General features: G+C 46.3%; 1 protein-coding gene across 3 annotated transcripts; it reads right to left on the reverse strand.

Moving 5' to 3' along the window:
• Positions 1–240: 240 nt before the first annotated feature.
• Positions 241–15,406, reverse strand: HEPACAM (hepatic and glial cell adhesion molecule). Of its 3 annotated transcripts, none has more exons than XM_008021375.3 (7): positions 15,142–15,406; positions 4,202–4,543; positions 3,203–3,484; positions 2,816–2,909; positions 2,250–2,323; positions 1,893–1,960; positions 241–971 (listed from the first exon to the last, which is right to left on the reverse strand). In XM_008021375.3, the coding sequence occupies exons 1-7, from the start codon at positions 15,224–15,226 to the stop codon at positions 669–671; spliced, it is 1,248 nt and encodes a 415-aa protein (XP_008019566.1). In that variant the 5' UTR covers positions 15,227–15,406; the 3' UTR covers positions 241–668. The 3 variants fall into 3 exon arrangements, with proteins under 3 accessions (XP_008019566.1, XP_008019565.1, XP_072878105.1); XM_008021374.3 differs by having other exon boundaries at positions 1,893–1,963; XM_073022004.1 differs by having other exon boundaries at positions 1,893–1,963; positions 2,094–2,323.
• Positions 15,407–17,067: the final 1,661 nt, after the last annotated feature.

A 17,067-nucleotide genomic window follows, 5' to 3' on the forward strand; every position in this document is an offset into this window, starting at 1 on the left:
GGTTCTTTGCCCTTGCTAGGGCCTAGCTCAGAGGGAAAAGAAATGTACTTGTACCCTTCCCTCACCACCTCGTAGGTCCCCAGGTACCAGGTGCCCAGGGAAGAAGGCCTTCACAATGATCCCCCAGCTCAGAACAGCCCCTGCACACCCAGTAACCGGCATCTGGCTTCTCCTTAGCTTCGTGCAGCTGTGGATTTTGGGAAAGTGGCCTCTCTAATCTGAGCTTGCCAAAAAAAAGTGCCCCAGCACTCAGGCATTTGTTCAGTGGGAAGGGTGGCGGGTGGGAAACAACACAGCTCCCTGGGAAGAGCACAGGATAGTCACGGGCGGGTTAGGTTACTGATGTTAGTTTCCATAAAACCCTTTTGGGTGTTGGGCCAGAAATTTAATAATCTATGTGGTCCTAAGAGGGCACAACCTATACCAAGTGAGAACACAGCCTGTAAACCGCAAGCAAATGCTCTTCGGTTTCACCACCTCAACACTGCCGCCTCCGCGCACCCGCCTCCGTCTGCGCATGCTCATACACGTCCACACCCGAGACACCCGCGCCCCGCCGGGACCTCCCCTAGCCCCTAGCGCGCCGCGCCCCGGCTTTCCAGCCCCAGCCCTCCCCCCGGGCCGCTGGCCGCAGACCGCGGGCGCCTCTCAGGGGGTCCCGAGGCGGCTCAGGCGCTGATCTCCACCGGGCCGGCCTCGTCTTGCTCACGGATTATGTGCACGCCCGCAGTCCGCAGTGTGCGCGAGGCGCTGCGCGAGCGGCCGGGCGAGCTCGGGGCCCGGGGCGGCGACGTGTGCGTCCGGCCGGTGGCTGGGGAGCGAGCTGGGGAGCGCGGGTAGCGGCGGGCGGAGCGGATGGGCAGCCCTGGCGAGCGGCCGGGCACTGCGGGCGACACGGAGTAGCCGGGCGGGCCGGGCTCCGTCGCGCTTCGAGGCTCCGGGGACGGGTTCTCCTCGGGCTCCGGGGAGTCCTGCAAGGACACGCGCCGCAGGGGTCAGGGGACAGTCAGCCCGGCCTGGGAGCGCGCCTGGTGTTAGAGCTTGCTGGAATTCTGAGGGGAGGGACCCAGTTTCCCTCTGCACGCCCACCTCCTGGAAGGCTGCAGGCAGGTCTGGTTTTCCTGGCGATATGCCACACTGAGCATGGGGCCTCCTAGCACGTAATAGGTGTTCAGGAAATGTTGAAATGCGATGATTTGAGTGCTTTTCCCCTTTGCTGTCCTCTTTCTACCCATCGTGGACAACCTGGGACAGAGTTAGTTGTGGAATACTGGGGAAATCACCAGAACTGGTGTCCAAAGACCTAGGTTTGAAACCTAGATCTGCCACTCATTGCCTTGTTTAATCCTGAGCAAGTCATTTAATCTCACAGCCTTGTTTTTTCTAATCTCTAAAATGTGCATGACACAAATATTTCACAGGGTTATTCTGAGTACTGTAAAGCAGGGGTCCCCACCCCCAGGCCGAGGACTGCTACTGGTAGGGCAGAGCAGGAGGTGAGCGGTAGGCCAGAGAGCGAAGCTTCATATGTATTTACAGCCACTCCCCATGGCTTGTATTATCGCCTGAGCTCTGCCTCCTCTCAGATTAGTGGCTGCATTCAATTCTCATAGGAGCACAAGCGCTATTGTGAATTGCGCATGCGAGGGATCTAGGTTGCACGCTCCTTATGAGAATCCAATGCCTGATGATCTGAGGTGGAACAGCTTCATCCTGAAACCACCCCCACCACCATCCATGGAAAAGTTTTCTTCCATGAAGCCAGTCCCTGGTGCCACAAAGGTTGAGGACTGCTGCTATAAAGGGATAGGAATATAGTATGGCTCCCTAGAACCAGGCATGTGGGAGGGGCTCACTGCATGTTTCTGGGCACCCAGCCCGGAGCTGCTCACCTTGTCCTTCAGGATGTAGAGTGCCATGGGGTTTTTCCGTTCCTGATCACCACTTCGAGGGAGGGTGTCTGCTGCACAGGGGAGAGAAGTGGGTGGCTGGCCCAGGTACAGACTCTCCCCACCAGCCGGCACCTACTCTCTGTGCTTCCCAAATGGCCCGCCACAACCTCCACCAACATATCTGAATATCCTGGCTCCTACCTTGGCCAAACCTCTCCCTCCTCTGCAGTCTTCGTGCAGTTGGTGGGGGAAGGGTCCCTGCAGAGCTGTTTTCCTTGTCGCCCAGTTCTGCCTTTTCCCAGCAGCCCACTGATCTGAGTGTTGATGGGATGGGTGAATGGGTGGCTGGGAGCTCACCTTCTGGTTTCAGGCGGTCATCATTCTGATCCATGTATTCCAGGGAGTTTTGCTTCTCTAGCTTCTTCTGTTTCCTGTGAATCAATCCAGCCCCACCATGAGCCGAACTATTGAACATGAGCAGAAGATCTAGTGGGGACACAGGGAGGGATCTGATGGCCATAAAAGAGGCCTTGTGACAGGAAGATGGGCTGGGTACAGTTCATGAGCTTTGGAATGAATCACATCTAGCTTTGCACCTTGAGTCTGTCACTAGCGTTGTGACTGTGGGCAAGTCATTTAACCAATCCTAGTCTCAGTGTCATTATCTGTTAAACTGCAGATAATCATACTTAAAAGGTAGCAGGCTAATCACAGCCACAGTGCCTGGCCCCAGAAAAGGTGGTTGGCAAGCGAAAAAACTATTGTTACTGGGGCTGTGGTTGTGGGGGCTTGGGAGCACAAGATGCTGTTGCATAACACAATGGAAGAATGGACCTCTTGGGAAGAGATGCAGAGCCCTGGGATGAAAGGCATAGGTTTGGGATGGATTGAAGGACTCAGGTGCTCAGGAGAGTTACCCAGACCTTTTGGAAGGTTTCCAGCAGGCACAGACTGTCACCAAGGTCACAAGGAGGAAGATGCCTCCTGTAGACAAGATGATGTAAAGGGAACTTCTTCCTAGGGAGAGAGAGAAGCAGAGAGGCAGGACGGACTTCAAAGGGGCAAGGTGTGATAAGCAGAACTTCTGCCATGGAAGCAAGAGAGGGGGAGCCCCAGGCTGCATGCCTTGCTGATGCTGGTGGTGGAGCTTGCACAGAACCCACTGCCCACCTGTTGGTGTCCTCCATGGATAGTTGGCCTATCGCTGTCCCCCTCCCCCCAGTGACATTCTCTGGGATGTCCTCAGTCCCTCATGGTCACCTGCCTCTTGGGTCTTTGAGTTCTAAAGGAAAGCCTGCAGGGAAACTCACTGTATACGGTGATCTTGACAGGTAGGCTGCGGCCCTGGCTGATGGGGTTCTCTACCACGCAGCTGTACAGGTCGTCGTCCTCCATAAGCACACGGGTGATAGTGAGCACCTTTTGGTCCGGGGACAGGAGCATTCTCGAGTCATTGAGGAGGGGCTTGCCGTCCTTCAGCCAGGTGTAGCTGGGCTTGGTGCCATTCTCGTGTGAGCAGTTCAAGGTGAAGGCCTCGCTGAGTTCCAGCACAGTGGTTGAAGCCACCAACACCTGTGGCCTCGAAATGGGCACTGAGCCACAGGAATGGGGGAGCCTGTGAGTCATTGGCTAAGAAGTGTCTCCCTTCCCCTTTTTAGCTCCTTGCCTTCGAACACACCTTTAACACTACCTTCCAACTCAATCTGTGGGCTGAGAAGACTTCAGACATCCTAAGTCCAGTCCTTTCCCATCACTTATTCATTTGTTTCACTGATTATTTATGGAGCACCAACTAGGCATAGTGGGTACAATGCTGAACAATGCAGACATGGCGTTGCCCTCATTCCCTCTTTCCAAATGCCTTCCCATGAACCCTGGGCTTTAATGTCTTAAACTGACCCAGCCAGGAAGATATTTTAGTTGGGCTAAGCCTGGGTCCTACTGTTTAGGTTCAAATCTTGGCTCTATCACTTCTAGCTGTGTGACCTTGGGCAAGTTATTCTACCTTTCAGTGGCTCACCTTCCTCATCTGCAAAATGGGGATGATGATATTAACTATCCCCAGATTATTATAAGCATTAAGTGAGTCAACATATGCAAAGCACTTAGAATAGTTTCTGGCACATGGCAATCACTCTACATGTTAGCTGTGCTGTGCCTGTCTGCCAACTTCTAATGTCCACTTGCCTCATTCTCAGCTCCCAAGTGCCTTTTGGGTTGGTTTTCCCTTGGTCTAGCTGGTGTGCTGGGCAGACCCTTCCCCAGTCCCACCTGCCAGTCTTGCCTCTTTCCCTGCCAGAGCACTTTACCATCTACAGTAAGGTTGATGGTCTTTTCCCCAGTGAAGGTGTCGTCGGTGATGGAGATCTCAACCTCATAGGTGCCCTCATCAGCCAGCTGCAGGTCGCTGAGAAGCAGGGAGCCATTTTCAAAGAGCCGGATACGATCTCGATAGTCAGGCCGCAGGGTGCCGATGACCTCCGTGCCAATGGACTGCACCACGGTCACTGGCTTGTCCCGCTTCAGCTGCCACTTCACTACAGGCCTGTCGCTGCTGGTACTGCTGTACTGCACAGAAAGCAGAGCCGACTTCCCCACGGTGCCGTGGATCAGACGCACAGGGCTGGTGATGTTCACCCCCTCCAGGGGGTCTGTGAACAGAGGCCCATGAGGAAGAGGGAAGCATCAGACCCTGGGCTCCTTAGCCCACTCCCAACTTTAAGTCTTCTGATCTCCCAAAGCCTCGCCCTCTGGCTCTTCACTCTCTGCCAATCCTGGCTTCTTAAGCCTGGGTGCTATCTCCTCCCCCATAGTAGCTCTGTGCACTTCTGCCCCTTTGTTCTCTCTCACAGCCATCTCACGGCCTTCAGTCCTTCTACCTGGCCCTTTGCCTCTCTGGCACTTTGTCCATTGCCTTTCTCTTGTGGAAGAGTCTAGCACACCCACATCCTATGAGCTCCATTCTTAAAAATATTGAACATGTCCTATCTGCCAGACACTTTTCTTTGTCTTTAGGATATATCAATGAGCAAAGCCAACAAAAATCCCTACCCCCATGAAGCTTATAAGTCATTAGACCTCTGGGTGGATTTGTCAGATCTTCTCGACTGGGGATTGGGAGGGTGAGGAGATGGAGAAAGCACGGAACACAGATTCACAAAGAAAGGAGTAGGTCATGAGACAGTGCCAGTAAAAGGAAAGCTTAGGGCCTGAAGACAACTTGACCACTTTCTAGTTATACCAAGAGCCTCCCCTGTCTTTTTTGCAGATGCATGTAGTGTCTCACTAGGCCCACGCAGTGCAGAACAGTCCTGCAACTAGGAAGGTGGTTTTCGGAATTCACCCAAACGCCAGCCCAATCTGTACCCCTAGAAGAGGGATTTGGGATGGGCAGAACAAAAAGCTTAGAATCAGAAAAGCTTTTTCAGGCTGGGCTCTACCTACCTCTTACTGGCTATGTGGATTTGGGTACATAATCATTTTAAGCCTCATTCTTCTCATTTGTAAAATAAGGATAATAATAACAAGGCTGGGCACGGTGGCTCACGCCTGTAATCATAGCACTTTGGGAGGCCAAGACAGACAGGAAGATCACCTGAGGTCAGGAGTTTGAGACCAGCCTGGCCAACATGGCAAAACCCCGTCTCTACTAAAAATACCAAAAAATTAACTGGGCATTGTGGCACGCGTCTGTAATCCCAGCTACTCGGGAGGCTGAGACACGAGAATCGCTTGAACCCGGGAGGCAGAGGTTGCAGTGAGCTGAGACAGTGCTGCTGCATTTGAGCCTGGGTGACAGAGGACTCCTCCATCTCAGAAAAAACAAAAACAAAAACAAAAACAAAAAACCCAACAGCAACTGCCTTATCAAGTTCACAAGATTGGAAAGTACAATATGCATATTTGTCATTGTCATATAGCAGACAGAACACAAAACTGAGCAGAGTTTTGGGCCCTATTATTGATACATGACTTAGGAGGGTCCCATCTCCTTGGAGCTCAGATTTCCCATAGATAAAAGGAGTAGTAGGCTGGATGGTCTCATTGGTTTGTTCCAGCCCTGTAATTCTGGGATTTTACCACTTGTCCGATGGATGCCCTATCCAGAGGGCATTTCAGAGACCTCTTAGGAGATTTGGGACCTGAAAAGACACTGCTATGTGATGTCACCTAGTCTTGCAGAGCAATCCTACCACCCGAAGGAGGGTCTTCTGGAGAGGACGCCAGTTGGGAGCTGAGCTGAGTTTAGCTGAATAGGCACATACATGCCAGATTCTCAGTCCCTCTGCACCCGCTGCCACTTCCTTTGGCAGTCATTCCCTCTGAAGCTCCCTTTTGCTTTCTCACCCTTATTTCTCACTCTGCTGCTGCTGCCATTCAGTGCTGAGGAAACTGAGCTGTACCTTTTCATTCCTTATTTCTCTCCTTGTGCTTAGAGGGCCAGACCAAATCAAGAGGCAATTAAGCTAAAAGGTTGGTGGTGAAGATCAAAGCAAATTTTATTTACTAAACATATTAGATCAATTTTTGGAAAAAGTGCTTTGCTAAGTAGTAAGCTCCTCATCTTTGGAAATGGCCAACGAAAGCCCAACTGGCTATTTTTACACTTTGTTGGGCCTCAGCTTCCTCCTCTGTACACTGAAGTAGCAGGACCAGAAGATCTCTAGGGACCTTCTTAGCTCTGACTTTTTTTTTTTTTTTTTTTTTTTTTGAGACAAGGTCTCACTCTGTCACCCAGACTGAAGTGCAGTGGCACGACCTTGGCTTACTGCAACCTCTGCCTCCCAGGATCCAGTGAACCTCCCACCTCAGCCTTCCAAGTAGCTGGGACCACAGGCATGTGTCACTATGCCTGGCTAGTTTTTTTTTTTTTTTTTGTATTTTTTGTAGGAACGGGATTTCACCATGTTGCCTAGGTGGCTGGTCTTGAACTCCTGAGCTCAAGCAATCCACCTGTGTTGGCCTCCCAAAGTGCTGGGATTACAGGTGAGGGCCACCACACCTGGCCCTAGCTCTGACATTCTATGATCTGCTACCTGCCAGGAATGTTAGAATGATAAAACCTTAAAAGTAGAAGAAACAGGTTGGACGTGGTGGCACATGCCTGTAATCCTAGCTACTCGGGAGGCTGAGGCAGGAAAATCACTTGAACCCAGGAAGTGGAGGTTGCAGTGAGCTAAGATTGCACCACTGCACTCCAGGCTGGGTGACAGAGCCAGACTCCATCTCAAAAATAAATAAATAAATAAATAAATAAATAAAATAAAGCAGAAGAGACAGCTCTACTGATTAAAGCTGAATGTGTGAATATCATATGCTTGCTGTTGAATGAAAATCTTAATTTGGGGCAAGCAAAATGAACAATATAAACTATTTTCAGACTTTTAAAAATTAATGATACTTTCTTCCCCCAAAATCTTAAATAAAAACGGACAAATGAAATATGGTTCCATCTCACCTGCTTTGGTAGAAGAGGTGGTGGGGATGAGTCCTGTCCCCCTCAATAACCTAAGGAGCAACTAGGAATCCCTACTGGCTCTGTGCATCAGACTAAAGTCCATTTGACCACATGATCCATAAGGTTTCTTCCAATTCTTAATTTTTGTGATTAAGAAATTAGGTCCAAGGCATGGCTTGATTTAGAAAAGCAAACTTTCAAATTTCCCTGAGTAGGCAAATAGGCTTTGGTATGTATAACAAGAGGTGGTCCTGAAAAAAGTCATGAGCTTTATTAAAGGCCACTGGGGTGATGATCAACTAGCTGGGGAACATCTACCTCCTTTCTCGGGACCCAATGTGCAGTAGTATGCTATGTAGGTGAGGGTTACATATGCAGAGGCATCCTGGAGTTTAGTAAATTGGTGTGTGAAAGGAAAATAAATCTTGGGGCTCCAAAATCACTAAGCTAAAGGGAAAAGTCAAGCTGGGAACTGCTTATAGCAAACCTGCCTCCCATTCTATTCAAAGTCACCCCTCTGCTCACTAAGATAAATGCATATCTGATTGCCTCCTTTGGAAAGACTAATCAAAAAAAGAAACTCAAAATAATGCAACCATTTGTCTCTTATCTGCCTATGACCTGGAAGCCCTCTCCCCACTTAAGAGTTGTCCCACCTTTCCGGACCAAACCAATGTTCGTCTTACATATGTTGATTGATGTCTAATGTCTTCCTAAAATGTATGAAACCAAACTGTGCTCTGACCACCTTGGGCACATGTCATCAGGACCCCCTGAGGCTGTGTCACAGGCATACGTCCTCAACTTTGGCAGATAAACTTTGTAAATTAACTGAGACCTGTCTCAGATATTCGGGGTTCACAGGTATAATGACCCCAAGCACCAAACTTTGGGGATTCTCATTTCCTTCTTCTAGAGTCTGGACAGTGACAACCTCAAAAACAAGTAGAAGGGATTTCCCCTTTCGCTTCTATCTTCTGTGGCCTCCTGGAGCTTTCCTGGCTTCCATGCTCTCCTGTCCCATCCAAAGTCCTAGGAGCCTTTTCGCTATCTATTTCTCCCTGAAGCCTTTCTGCCCATTTAAAGTAGATTTGTTCTGGATAAGAATATTGGAGGAGTTATGGCCTACAGATTTCCTGAGGCCTTACCCTACTTTAGATAAGTCCCCTCATCATGCCTGTGAACATGGGCATGTCCGTGGGTCAAAAGGATGTATCACATGTGTTCATAAGTGAATGAAGGAGTCTTTCTTGAAAGCTGACAGAGCAGTTTGCTGAGCAAACACTGTTTCCCAAAAACTGTAGCCTAAATCATGCTCTGTATTAAGTTCGGGGTTCCACAACTTTCAAGGGACACAGAGAACTGGGACAGGAGCCAAAGCACGACACAGAAATGAGGAAATAGCTCACAACTAAGGTCCACAGTGGAAATAAAAGGACTAGGACCGTTCAACCTTGAGAAGCGATTAACTTAATCATTGTCTCCAAGGCATCATAATGTAGAAAGTTTCTGTTCCCACCAGAGGCTGAAGAAAAGGAAATGAGAGCTCAGCAAGTTGTACCTTATCAACCTCAACAATGCAGTACTGGAGTAGGTCGGTGGGCACTCCTCAGGTAGGATTTTGAGCTGCTGCGATGCTGGGGAATGTCAAACTTTAGGGTATAAGAATGCATCTGCAGATAGCCTTGGCTTTTCTTAATAGGGTAGTCCCTTAGAGAAATCACCATCCACTCATTTTTATGTGTTACCTTTGCTGAGCCAAAGTTTCCTTTCGCCAGTATTTGTCTTAAATTTATCTTTTAAAAGTGCCAATGTGGGTAGTGCCAAATATGTGTTCTAGGACTTGGTCTATACACACCTTATCCATATTCCTAACACCAAAGGTTGCTGCCATGTCCCTTTTCATGTGAAAAGTTTTTGGTTTAGTTTGGGTCTGTCTCCACAAAGAAGTCTCTTCATCCTTTTGGCCGTCATAGATACCCTTCCTTGGGCTTTCTCCAACTGTATTATTTCCTTTTATGGTGTGGTAGCCAGAACTGCATCTAATAATCCAAGGGCAGAACACCTCGGTTTCCTAAAAGGAAAACATATTGTTTCTGCTTTTGGTTTTTAATATTATTCCTAATTAATGAGGATCTGAGAAAACCACCCCCTTCCTTTGCTGTTACTGTCTAGGTGCATCACTTATTGTGTGGATGTTGGGGCTGCTGTGTTGTATTCTTATGTTGTTATCCTGTTGAGGCCTACAAGTCATTTGAAGCGCCAGTTATTCAGGGATGTGAGAGAAAACCAGGAAACAGAAGCTGTGAAGAAGGCTTTTGGGATCCAGAAGGAAAGGAGCTGGTAGCTTTTTATCTATAATCTAAGGAGTGTAGATGTTCAGGAATGTGTACCTAGTTAATAGGTATCAAGATGGCACACAGAGATTTACCATGTTTGCGGACTGGAACAGTCACTCTTGTTAAGCTGTCAATTCTCCTAAACTGATTTATAGTTTAATACAATGCCAATCAAAATCCCAGGAGGTTTACTTTGTGATCTTGACACGAAGATAGACAAATAGATCAATAGAAAGTCTGAAAACAGACTTAAATATGATTGCTCAAATGATGACAAAGGTGATACTGCAGTGCAGGGAGAAAAGTTCTTTTCACAAAATAGTGCTGGGCCATGTAGGATAAAAATGAATTGACCCTTACCTCACACCTTACACAAACATTACCTTTGGATGGATTGCAGATCTAAATATGAAAGGTAAAACAACAACGTTTGAAAAAGAAAACAGACTACGTCCTTGACGTGAGGGCAGACACAGATCTCTTATAAAGGACACAAAAGTGGTAACCATCAAAGAAGGAAATGATACATTAGACTCAATAAAATTAAGAGCTTCTGTTCATCAAAAGATACTATTGTGAAAATGAAAGGCAAACCATAAAGTGGGAGGAGATGTTTGCAATACATATATACTATAAAAGGCTCATAAGCAAAATATATAATTTAAACTCCCACAAGTTCACAATTTTAAAGAAATTCAAACAACACAATAGGAAAATTGGCACATTAATTTTAATAGAAATACAATTTTAAACTTTTTTTTTTTTTTTTTCCAGCGACAAGGTGTCACCCTGTTTCCCAGGCTGGACTGCAGTGGCATGACCATACCTCACTGCAGCCTCAAACTCCTGGGCTCAAGAGATTCTCTTGTCTCAACCTCCCAAGTAGCTGGGACTACAGGAACACACAACCACATTCAGCTAATTAAAAAAAATTTTATAGGGAAGAGGTCTTACTACATTACCCAGGCTGGTCTTGAACTCCTGGCCTCAAGCAATCTTTATGCCTTGGCCTCTTAAAGTGCTGGGATTACAGATGTGAGCCATCATACCAACCTTAAACCAGAATTTGATACTGGTTCATACCCACTAGGATGGCCAAAAGGAGAAAAAGAAAATACAATTATTGGGAAGATATGGGTCATCTGAAACTGTCATACATGTTGATAGGAGCGTAAACTGATACATTCATTTTTGAAAACCATTTGGCCATATCTATGAAAGCTAAACACATAAATACCCTATAATTAAGCAATTCTACTCCTAGGTGTATCCCCGAAAGAAATGCCCATATCTGTTCTCCAAAAGACATGTACCATTATAGGATGTATAATAGTAACAACTCTATTCATAAAGCCCCAACAGGGCTAAGTTGGTTGGGTTGGTTTGGAAACAACCAAAGTGTCTATCAAAGTTGAATAGAGAAATAAATTGTGGCACATTCATACAATGGAATACTATACAGCAGTGAGACCAAACAAATTAAGACAACAACATAGATGAATCCTACAAACTTGATGTTCAGACATAGAAGATTGAATACATATGATACCACTTATAGAAAGACATGCAAAATTAATTTGCATTAGAAGTTAGGATACCACTATAATCCCAGAGGGAAGACAGTAGTAACTGAGATAGTATGAGGGTGATTCTGAGGTGCCAAAATATTGTTTCTTGATCTGGGGGTTGATTACATGGGTTTGTTAACTTTTTAAAGGCTCACCAAACTGTATCTTTATGCTAAATGTACTTTCTTATATGTAATTTTTAATAAACAATTTAAAAAATGACAGCACCTGCAATGTGGGGGTGAACTTGGGGCTAAAGAGCATGGAACCCAGGTAAGAGATTTGTTTCTATTGGGTGCCTAGAGGATGGAATCTCTTGTATTCCAGACAATAAAACCATGGAAATCGGATTACCTAGATTTATGGCATGCTGTGCCTATGTCTGTCAGTTAATGTCCTGGTCTCTAGAAAATTCTTATTTGAGCGTTTCATAAATTGGAATTTAAAAATTGGGAAATAAAAATGATGAATTTAGAAAAGCTTCATTTGTCCATGTCAGGGCCAGACTGTTAAAGACTGTGTGCTCCGTGACGCCTCAGGGCTAGCTTGGTAGTGTCTGCCATAGTACAAGATTAAGGTAAATCTTGGGGAGCCAGGGCCACATGGTCCAGTCTCCCCTTTAGTGCCAATCTTAAAAACTACATTTCCCAGCCAGCTTCCCTTGCTGTGAAGTATGGCCATTTGACTGAGTCGTAGCAAAGAGAACTAGTGCAAGTGATACATATCACTTATAGACCTTGTTTAGCAAGGTCTTCCTTGTAGTATGTCTCTCCATTAAAAAAATAAAATAAAATTCTCTACCTGGAAGAAAAGAAGATAAACCTCATGGTGATCTTTGGAAGCACATGTCAAAGTTGATAGGGCTCCATTAACTTGGTCCCTGAAAAACTTCATGGAGTAGAGTCCTTCCTCTTCCCAGGCCTAGTCTGAAACTACAATGGACTATCACATAGTTAATGCCAGGAACTTAAATTTTGGAATTTATTGTTCCCAGAAGCAGACATTTTCCTAAATAATATATTAGGGATGGGAGGGATTCCTTCTAGAATCTCAGCTCTTATTACTCTTTAGTACACGGCAGTACAATGGCCTCTCCCAGCACTTACCTCTTATCTATCATAGGTCATTAACTAATATCCTACTAGCATAACTTACATTATAACTTTTTTTTTTTTTTTGAGAAAGGTTCTTGCCCTGTCACCCAGGCTGAAGTGCAGTGACATGATCATGGCTCACTGAGGCCTTGACCTCCCTAGTTCAAGCAATCCTCCCACCTCAGCTTCCTGAGTAGCTGGAATTATAAGCGTGCACCACTAGGTCTGGCTAATTTTTACATTTTTGTAGAGATGGGGTTTCACCATGGTGCCCAGGCTGGTCTCGAACTCCTGGGCTCAAGCCATCCACCTGCCTAGGTCTCCCAAAGTTCTGAGATTACAAGCATGAACCACCACTCCTGGCCACATTTAGAATGTTTTGATGTATTTACTAAGTTACATTTTCCCACATACAATATGCTTGATCACCTTTTGTTTTGTCCCAGTCTTACTGACTGATGTGATCTTTCTGTAATTTTTTTCCCTACCATTTTATGACCAGAAAGAATTTAGGGTCATCTCTGCTTTGTATATTTGTGTCATTCCTATTCTTAACTCACTATCTCCATACCTTCAGCTCTCATTATTTCTTCAGCTCATTGTCATTTCACCAAAGCCAACAGTAACTTCTTAATTGCCTTATCCAATGGGCTCTTTCAGGTCTTTGTCACATTCGATGGTGTTGGTTTACTCCTGAAAACTCTCAACTCCCTTGATTTTCTGGACAGTACCACAGGCTTCTAGTCCTTCTGTCTCTCTGACTGTTCCCTCTTTGTCTCCTTAGAGGCATTTCTTCCTCTGCCTTCCTCTACAAATCTTGAGGTTACATGATGTTTCATTTTCATCCCATGTTTTTCCCCTCCTAAGTAATATTATCTATTTTTATTGTTTTAACTCTCACCTATGGCCTAACAGCTGCCAAATACCTCTCTCCAACCCTGACCTCTCTGCCACCCAACTCCAGGCTATGTAACATCTTCACATGGAAGCCTCATAGGTATTTCAATCTAAACATGTATGATATTCATTTTTTTGTTTAAGGTTTCACACAGCAATCCTCCCTCCCTCCCTAAATCCTCCTACTTCCTACAGGTCACTAGCTCCTGACTTTACCTCTAAAACATTTTCTCAGCGTGCCTCATTCCCTCTATCTTTATTATAATTTCAGTCCATGTTATTTCTCTTATTTCTCTCCTGATCTATTGCAATAGCTTTTTGACCTGTGTTCCCCTCAAATTCATACGTTGAAGTCCTAACCCCCAAGTACTTCAGAATGTGATCTTATTTGTCAATGGGGTTACTGCAGATCTAATAAGAAGGGATCATAATGGAGTAGGGTGGACCTAATCTAGTATGTGTCCTTATAAAAAGGGGAATGTGGACACAGACATGCAAACATGGAGAATGCCATACCAAGACTGGAGTGATGCTGCCGCAAGTCAAGGAATTACCAGAAGCTAGGAGAGAACCCTAAGGCAGAACCCTCCCTAGAAGCTTCAGAGAGCGCATGGCCCTGCTGACACCTCGATCTCCCACTTCTGGCTTCCAGGACTTTGAGATAATGCATTTCTATTGTTTAAGCCACTCAGTTTGTGGTATTTTGTTACAGGAATCCTAGAAAATGAATGCAAACTTCCTTTCTTATTTTATTTGCCTCCAGTTTCCCCTGCAATGGCCCCCTGCAGACTGAGTAAGCTATCTGAAAGGTATGTGTAACCCCGACAGTCCCCAAATTAAAAACCGCTCACTCCCCCACCTCTCAACCCCCAGATTATGAGTCTGGTTTACAAAGCTCTTGCCTAACTCAATTCATGCTTTTCTCTCCAGCAGTGATGAACTGCTGGGCTCCGACTAAACACTTGATGTTATTTCAAGCTGTTGACCTTTGCTCATTTCCCAACCCTAACACCCACTTATACTCCTACCTTTTTTCCCCATCTTTTAAAATTCAGTGCACACATTCCTTCTACCAGAAAACCTCCCCCTGATATTCCCACACCCTGTGTCCTACCGTATCAACCCCCCCTCCACCAGCACCACCTTCCCGGATGGGGTAGGTGACCTTTCTCTGATTGCTATGCATTCTCTGCATAATTGACTTATGATAGTTCCTGCAGTTTAGTAAAAAGATCTCTGCATCTCTTTGCCCCACTAAGTTGTGAATTCCTCGGCACTCTGTAACTGTGTGTGTGTGTGCATATGTGTATGTACTCATAAATAGGTATACTTAAATAAGATCACTTCTCGAAGGATTGGTAGGGGGCGGTAGAGGGGGTAAGCAGCTATGGAGTGGAGAGAATTATGGATAGGTGGGTATGGCTATTCCACACTAGGAGGCTCATTATCTCCAAAGATTCTTTCATCTGCCTTACTCTTCCACACTCAGAGAGGCCAGAGTCGGGGACTGGGGAGGTACAAAAAGAAGATTTCCCCTACCCCCGCCCCTCAAGCCCCACCACAATCCCTTGGAAAGAATGCCGGACTGGCCCACGCCAACAAGTCATCCCATACGAAATGGCCCAGTGCCCGCCATCTAATGTACTGAATGCCGTGGGAGCTCCAAAGTCATGCAGCCTTTTGGGGGAAGGGGGCAGGGGCCGCGCGGGAGGCACACGGAATAAAGAAATATGCTCAACACTAATGCCTGAATTCCCTGAGATGCTTCCCACGGCAGCTGAGCTCTCCCCCACTCCCGCCCCAAAGGCATTCAGGCCCTCCACTCTCCCCTCCCTCTGCTGCAAAAGCCCCGGGTCCTTTCTTCAGACCCTTTCTTACCCTCTGGCCTCCTACCTGTCTGGATCAGAAGAAGGTAGACAAAAGGAGCGAGGTGCAGGGCCCTGGAGGCTCTGGACAGGGCTCCCCTTTCTCTCTTCATTTTGGATGGCGTTCTCCAGCTCTAGTGGAGACAATTAGCATGATTTCTCCACTCTGGGCACGTCCCCTTTGTACCACTCGGAGTTTCTCTGCCCGAACACAACCCTGCCAACTTCCCTCTGAATACACAGAGCTCTGTGTATTGCTGGACTTGTTCTTTCCTCTCTTTCAGACCTGGCATTTTCTAGTTTCCTAGCCCTACATCCCCAGTTTGGAAGCGGGTATCTGCTTAGGAGATAATCTCCAACTCAGGTTCCAACATGGGGGGCACCCGGCAGCCCAGCAGTTGGTTGCTTGTCGGTGCTGAGCCCCACTACCTGGGGAGACGAGGATCTGGGCTCAGAGCACTGAGCTGGGACACACACTTAACTGGACTTTGTGTCCCAACCTACCCTGTCTCCACCTCACAGTCCTTCTCCCTGAGGAGGAGGGTACATGCCAGGACAGACCTCCAATAAGCTCTGAAAAGGGAGGGAGAAGAGCTTTTAAAAAGCTGGGAAGTGAAAGACTCCAGAGAATTGCTGAAGAAATGGAAAACCCCTGTTCCATCCCAAAGGAAGAAGACTGGAAAACAGCTTGAATTCTATTATTTCTACACTTGTCTTTCTCTGGCGTGGAATTTTCTCTTCTATCATAGAACCACATAGATGCTGGAGACCTCTTTCCAGAAGCCACTCTGTTCATTCCCCTGCTTTCAGCCAATTTTCTAGAACATGTCAGAGCAAAATGAAGGTAATGTCCTAATAGCCAGCATCCTAGGGTTCTGTTATCAGCTTAACAGCCGAGCTGTGCGCTCCTGTCTCGAGGCTGTGAAGAGGAGAAACACCCTAGCTCTACTCTGACCCCCATTCACGTGTTCACACCTTCTCATGAGGGCGGCCAAGGGAATGGATGCCTAGTAACTGTGATCTTGGTATGGGCTTGCAACCTCTTTGAGCCTCCAATTTCTCATCTGTAAAATGGGGAAAATAATAGCTTTCTTGAGGGGAATTGTTGGGAGGATTGACGAAGATTTGGTACAGAAGAGTACCTAGCAAATCTTTTGTTACAGAGATGACATTTTAAACTTTTAAAAAATTGCCTTTTCTTGTTTCTTTTTTCATTCATGCTGGGATCTTTATATTTTTGGGAGACCAAACTTCACAACTTCCTTCTTGATCATCCCTAAACCCTGGTCTTGGTTTTGTAAATGCAGCAATTATCTCTCTAAATATTCTTTTTACATACTGGAGAAAGCCTGAGTAGGTCAACTTTCCAGAACTGAAGCATTATTACATAGCCCTTCTGAGCCTCGGCAGAGGGAGAAGAGTTGGGAGGCACTGAACTTCACAGAACTCTCCGAAAACATTCTGAAATATATAAAGGGGATTCTTTTTTCCTTTTGCATTTTGGTGTTTATGACTTTTCCCTAGGCAACTCAAGGCACCTTTCTTCCACTGCAAGAGCTAATGTTATTATAGCAGTACACAAAAAGAAAGAGTCAATATTCGGCTTCTGACATTTAAAATAGCATTTCAAAGTCCATAGTAAGATGAAAGGCTTAGCCAGTCTTTGTAAGGGACAAAAGAGTATTCTAATTTCTTTTATCTACTCCTTGACATATCATAGATCAGCCTGTGGACTGGATCTCAGAGTCCTTCTGGAGTGTAGATGAATGGCCCCTTTGCCTGTGATAGCTGGGCCTTGAGGCTTATGGATGGGAGTAAAAGGAGGATGTGGCATTTGGAAAATAGAAATCCTGAAGTCTGCCCTTGTTATCCTGAAGCACTGTGGAAAGAAAAATGTGCTAGAGGGAGACTAAGAGGATCTAAGTTCTCAATATCCCCACTTCCCTGCCCCAGA

This window comes from Chlorocebus sabaeus, chromosome 1 (genome assembly GCF_047675955.1).
Source record: "Chlorocebus sabaeus isolate Y175 chromosome 1, mChlSab1.0.hap1, whole genome shotgun sequence".
Taxonomy (NCBI): domain Eukaryota; kingdom Metazoa; phylum Chordata; class Mammalia; order Primates; family Cercopithecidae; genus Chlorocebus; species Chlorocebus sabaeus.

Excerpts from the sequence above, each read along its gene's own strand:
- HEPACAM (XM_073022004.1), bottom strand. The coding sequence starts at position 15,226 with ATGAAGAGAGAAAGGGGAGCCCTGTCCAGAGCCTCCAGGGCCCTGCAC. Across the intron at positions 4,544-15,141 it reads CCTTCTTCTGATCCAGACAG|ACCCCCTGGAGGGGGTGAAC; the intron begins GTAGGAGGCCAG and ends CTCTGTTCACAG. Across the intron at positions 2,324-2,815 it reads TGCTGGAAACCTTCCAAAAG|GAAACAGAAGAAGCTAGAGA; the intron begins GTCTGGGTAACT and ends ATTGATTCACAG.